The sequence below is a fragment of the Onychostoma macrolepis genome, chromosome 24 (assembly GCF_012432095.1).
Source record: "Onychostoma macrolepis isolate SWU-2019 chromosome 24, ASM1243209v1, whole genome shotgun sequence".
Taxonomy (NCBI): Eukaryota; Metazoa; Chordata; class Actinopteri; order Cypriniformes; family Cyprinidae; genus Onychostoma; species Onychostoma macrolepis.
Genome location: NC_081178.1, coordinates 8,929,668 through 8,935,763, shown reverse-complemented (window position 1 = coordinate 8,935,763; position 6,096 = coordinate 8,929,668). Strand labels below are relative to the sequence as shown.

The window sequence follows — 6,096 nt, the reverse complement described above, 5'->3', positions numbered from 1 at the left end:
TACTGAAAATGCACGTGAATCTTTTAGTGTTTGGTTTGTCGCCTCTATGCTTTTTTTTTAAAACAGCACTCAAGCTTAATGAATTCCACTAGTTTGTATAAAACTTGATCATATTATCCAGCATCTTGTGCTTCAAATGAAGCAAGAGCATCTGACCTTTTTTTTTTTTGCAGAGTCACATGATTGATGTTATAAATTTGTCTGATTCGTAACCTAAAAATAATGCTCTACCAAAATACAATATATACAATAACACTGTAAAATGTTTTTTTTTTTTTAAATCCTTAAAACTGTATTTCAAGATTCCAGATATTCCTTAAAGCTGTATTTTTTTTTTTTTTAATCCAGATTTTCATTATTTTTATATATATCTGTTCAAAAGTTTGGGGTTGGAAAGATTTTTAAATATTATTTATAATATTTATTTTATTCTTTTTATTTTGAAGTCTTATGCTCACTAAGGCCACATTTATTTGACCAGAAATACAGTGAAATAAATATTAAATATAAACTTTAAAATAAGTTTAAAAAATGTGAAATATTTTAAAGATGAAAAAATACAACTCAAAACACCTGTTTTTTTGGAATATATTTAAATTGTAATAATCTGTGATGATGAAGCCGAATTTTCAGCAGCCATTATTCCATTCTTTAGTGTCACATGATCCTTCAGAAATCATTCTAATATGCTGATTTGGAGCTCAAGAAACATTTCTTATTATTAACGTTATCTGTGCTAAGAACAGTTGCTTAATATTGTTCAAACTTTTTTTTTTTCAAATGTACTGTCACTTGATCAATTTAAATCCAAGCTGATTCTTTTTATTTAACATATTTTATTTGTAATTTCATTTACGTTCATGTTTGTTTATTTATTAAAACAAATATTATATATAATTGTAACCTGAACAGGTATTGTCATTATGTCGCCCCCTCGCGGCTGTAAAAATCACAGTCGCCTTGCGTCATGAGAGAGTGACAGAGAGAAAGAGAGGGAGAGGGGCTGGAGAGACGAACACACACACACACCGCTCCGATCGGCGAGCTTCACCGCACTGACAGTCCACATCTTACACTGCTGACTCTAACGGCGGAGCCCTTCAGATATGGCGGGGCTTCGTTGAGAGGTACAGAAAATCTCCGTTCACCGAACAGTTCGTTCTTGGACACGCGTCTCCCGCAGCCCTCCTTATGCACCGCTGCGACGCGGAGAAACGGCAGCAGCGCTGAAAGAGTCGAAGAAAGAGGACGAGAGTGATTTTTACCCCCTTGAACGGACAATGGCGGACCGCGATGCGCTGCCCCTTCCATTGGAAGTGCGGGCCAGATTGGCTGAGCTGGAGCTGGAGTTATCCGAAGGTATGATTGTCATTTTAAATGACTTATTTCGTTCGACAATACGGTTGTTGCGGAGGATACGTTAACGGCCCCCTCCTCTCCTCCTCCTCCCACCCCAAAACCCACCACCATACCAACACAACCAACACCAGATGTTGAAGCCAATTATTATCCCCGCAGCAGCGCTGAGGTTGTGTTCATATAAAGGCGTTCGTTCGTTCGTTTGCTGTAACTCCCGCCGCATTTTCTTTGTTACAATGTATCTATTTGACCTTGAGGAAACCATTCAAAGACTTCAGAATTGATTTTTTTCCGTTAGGATTTTGAAAATGCGTGTCCCTAGAGACCAACGGTCAAAATACCGCCATGGAATCTTCATGTTCCCGTTGATATTTTTGAATTTCTGTGGCTGTGTTGTTATTTATGCCAGCGTAATGTCTTCAGTACACCAGCAGTTAGGTAAACAAGCAGTTCCCCACAATTGCATCGCCATATATGCCATCTTTACACTGCAAAAGCTGCATCTGAAGCTGCATTTATACCACAAAAAAGGTGCAGTCTAATGCTGCATAAGTGAATTTACACGGGATATCATAGATAGAATCATTAGATATTAATATGAATAGAATTTAGGCTTTTAATATGGAATTATGAATACAGAAACATGAAATGATGGATGTCTGAAAATATGAATTATAACTATTGTCTCGTCATGACAGCAACAAAGTTTAATGCTGTCTGATGCTACATTGGTATTATTTTTCTTATGACCTATACAGTATATTTTTATGTTTAGATGCTGAATAATCCCAAACTTCTCTAATTATAGTTTTCTGTTTCCATTTATATTTTTTTAATCAGATTTTGTATTGCATTTCAAACATAAAAGACAGATAATGCAAATATATAGGATTTTTCCCCTAACTTTTCAGTTATTGGACTACAACAATAAAAACACAATTTACAAATATTTAAATTTATATATATATATATATATATATATATATATATATATATATATATATATATATATATATATATATAAAAGTGTGTAATAATGCATACAATATTTGTGCATATTTATTCATTAATATTTGTAAATAAATTACTAGTTTGAGATGGGCTGATAATTGTTTTTTTACCGATACTTGGACCTTCATTGGGTTATTGGATGTTTAACATTGGGTCTACAAATAAATTGTATTAGTTAGGGGAAAAAACTTAATGGTATCAGTATTGGCCAAACCAATAATTAGTGGCTTAAAGCTGGTAATTTTATTACGGCTTTTAATGCAGCACTGTGTGATTTGGAGTCGGCCAGAAACACAGGCATGTATTATTTGTATCGAGTATCATGTTGAGAATCTTGGCATCTGACATAAGCAAACTGAATTGAGTAAACTGTTTGCTAATGTTCCTTTTTCTCGTTTAATTCTAGCGCCTGGTGGTCCTTTGTAATATGTTTGTGTATGTGTGTGTGGCATGTTCGATTGTCTGCTGTGTGTAGATCTGAACCATTTAAGGCGATAAGTGCTCGTGCATTTGTTAACCCTGCCTCAGAGTTCCAGGAGACAGCAGGCCTGCACCAACCAGTTTAGCGAAAAACAGCATCATTTTATATCTAAAAAATGATAATCAGTGGGTTTATTGGGCAGATAGATCACAGATATTCTTTGTTTAGTGTTGAATCTGTCTTACAGAAAGCATAGTGAGTTCTAAACTGTCTGTTACATGTCAAGATTTAGTGTATCAGTAACCAAAAAAGTAAATTTAGTTTGCTGGTTTTAGAGGGATTTTATAAGCTGACGTGGCTGAGAGACCAGCTGAAAACCAGCTTAAGCCAAGCTGTTTTAAATGAACAGCTGGTAAAATAATAAAACAGATTTTCGTGAAAATTAGTCACGTTTGCCTGAGAAGGTAGCCATAGCAACAACTGCCCGAGCATTTATTATGGGATGATATTTTACTTTGATAAAACAAAAGCCATGTCATTATTTGTCACTTTAGTATCAATTTACATAACAGGTATGTCAAAAAACGTTACATGGTTTGCACAAAAGTCATTGAATAATTCACACACTCTAAGTAGAGCACGTAAACCAGTCCTTTCATTTATGGAAGCCATTTTTAATTGATTTCTCTGTTTTTGTAGTTGTAAATGGCTCTAGAATGACAGCGTGTGTTATTTTGAATGTTCAAATGGCAAACACCTCTTTTGCGTTCTATTCAGAGCCAAACGTAATTTCAGCCAAACTTCACTTAAAGATGATCACAGGCTGCTCCATCTGCAAGTGGACACGAGTATTTTTAGCCGCCCTTCAAGCTTCGTTAGCCTTAATCAGCTCGTTTTGGATTTTAACATTTTGCCTCACTTTATGATTGCGGTGGAGGGAATATTCTGGCTCGGTTCCTTCTTTCTGCAGCACTGTGTGATTCCTCTGAACCTCTGCTTGTGTTTGTGTTTGCCTTTGTAGAAATAAGATGCTCCCTTGCCATTCCAGCTTAGCTTGTGGTGCTGTTTAGCACTGTGCTCATGGAGAGGTGATTATCTCAGTGTGTTGGCACAGGATGAAAGACCTGGAAATTACCGAACGTCTGTTCATCGGAAAGATTTGCATCTGTTTGCTGACCTATAATGCCCTTAAGGACAATATCTTGTTTTTAAAGTTGGTATACATTGTAACAAACGTATTGTGTTTTATTCGCTGCCTCCATTTATAAGTCAAATCTCATTTTGATACCAAAAGGTTTTTGGAATCATTTTTTTTCATCTTTTACATGCACGTGAGGCTTGTCCGTGTTGATTTTGAGTTACATGGCTTGGAAATCACCCCCAGATTGTCGAGAGTTTCTCTCAGTGGTCTTCTGTCTATGCTGGCAGACTCTTAATGGATACTGATTCTTCAAACTCAGTATTAGTCCTGTTCATGCCAAATAAAGGATGAATGGATTTCATTTCACCCTCAGGGTAACACTGTTAGTAAGTGAAAAGGTTAAGTTGTTAAACAGGGGTCATGCTGGCTGTGGAAGAAAAGAACCCCTATCTGACCCTGATTTGAGGCCTTGCCTGTTGAGAGTGTCAGCTCAAATGACTGGATCTGTATGTGAAGATGTTTTATTTTGTTTTGTGTGTTGATATCATTTTGCACCTTTGACTTTAATATTCACAGATTTATGTAACGTAGGAATGTTTCATCACAAAAGCCAAGAATTTTTTTCAAAGAACCAATTTTTCTTTACAAAAATAGTGGAAATATTTTGTTAGTGTCAGGTACAAGTACAAGTAATATATGGACGTGTGTGTGTGTATACAGAAGTTCAGAAGTTAGGGGTCATTGCAGTTTTTTTAAAGACATGTAATACTTTTATTCAGCAAGGACAAATTGATCAAACGTGACAGTAAACACTTTAATGTCACAACAGATTTCTATTTCAAATAAATGCTGTTCTTTTGATGAAATTCATCAAAGAATCCTGGAACAAATGTGTCATGGATTTCACAAAAATATTAAGCAGCAACTGTTTTAACATTGATAATAATAAGAAATGTTTCTTGAGCACCAAATCAGCACATTAGAATGATTTCTGAAGGATCATGTGACACTGAATACTAAATTCAGCTTTGCCAGTAATCTTCCGAAATGAAGCAGCAATATCTTCTGAGGTAAAAGTTATTAGAACCGTGTCTAGGGGCAAGCTGGCCATCACACTGCTCTGACCTTATCAGCCCATTTGTATCTATTATTTGATTGAAACAGCTTTGAACAGCTAAACACAATGATCTTGTCTTCGGAAAAAAAGATTATTTTTCAGAAACAGCTAATCTCTTTTAAAACTGTCTGTTGTGCCCACTACATTGCATTCTTATATTTCGGAAAAGTTTTACCCGCCAACTGGTTACTGACACTGTTACATATACTCGCCAACGTTGATTTTTACTCAACGTTGATTTTACTCAGCATTTGGCTCTTGGCGAGTGTTCATTTTAGGCCCTGTATATATGTATTTTTCTGATCCATACTAAAGTGTAGATTTATTTTATAGATCTGTATTACCCTTTAAAGAAATGTTTTATTCTGGAAGTCTAAAGGAGCTGGATTTTTAGAGTATTTAGTCAGTGTTGCTGTATGGCAAATGTAGAAGCGAGAGGAAGTGATGGAATGTCGTGAGGTATGTTAGGGGCTCTGATGAGAGCTGACAGGGGCTGTGCTGTGGGGTCGAGGCGCCGCGTGCGGTGCAAGATAGCGGTGCTGAGGTTGTGTCACTGCCAGTCACCTGTGCTTGGACATGGGGTGATCGTGACATTTGCTAAATGCCATAAATTATTCGTAAGCTGTGCCAGACAGACGGCATCTCACTGCTTTACCTGCAGTTTTAATGCTAGCTTTTGGTTGATTTTGTGAAGATTTATTAGGGAATGCATGGTTTGTTTACCTATAGAAGTTATTGACAGATGCTGTAGCATCTGGTGTGACTGACATAATTTCCTCTCCCCGTCTCTTTAGTCTCTGTGGGAGCAAATACCACGAGTCCCGGTTTTCCCCTACTCCCATGTTTTCCATAGAAAAATGAATATTAAACAGCACTTCCCTGTTCACGGCATCACGCCAGCATTTTTTTTTCTTTTCCTTGTACATCTCACTTCCTCGTGATCCAAATGTAGGTTAATGAACTAAAACATGCCTCTTTACCTCGTCTTATACTGAGGTGTTCTAGGATGAACCTCACGAAGCTTCAAGAACACGTCCAGGTCACATT

At 36.6% G+C, this 6,096-nt stretch overlaps 1 protein-coding gene across 9 annotated transcripts in view; it reads left to right on the top strand.

The window, feature by feature from the left end:
• The first annotated feature begins 971 nt into the window (after nucleotides 1-971).
• The window catches only part of dip2ca (disco-interacting protein 2 homolog Ca), a 109,188-nt gene continuing 104,063 nt past the window's right edge, over nucleotides 972-6,096 (top strand). For 5 of the 9 annotated variants that reach the window (XM_058765528.1, XM_058765527.1, XM_058765525.1 and 2 more), the window contains exon 1: nucleotides 973-1,359. In XM_058765528.1, the coding sequence (XP_058621511.1) occupies nucleotides 1,281-1,359 (79 nt within the window). In that variant the 5' untranslated portion in view covers nucleotides 973-1,280. Of the gene's footprint in view, nucleotides 1,360-6,096 lie in introns of all 9 variants that reach the window. The other 4 variants (XM_058765526.1, XM_058765523.1, XM_058765521.1 and 1 more) reach the window with 1 other exon arrangement.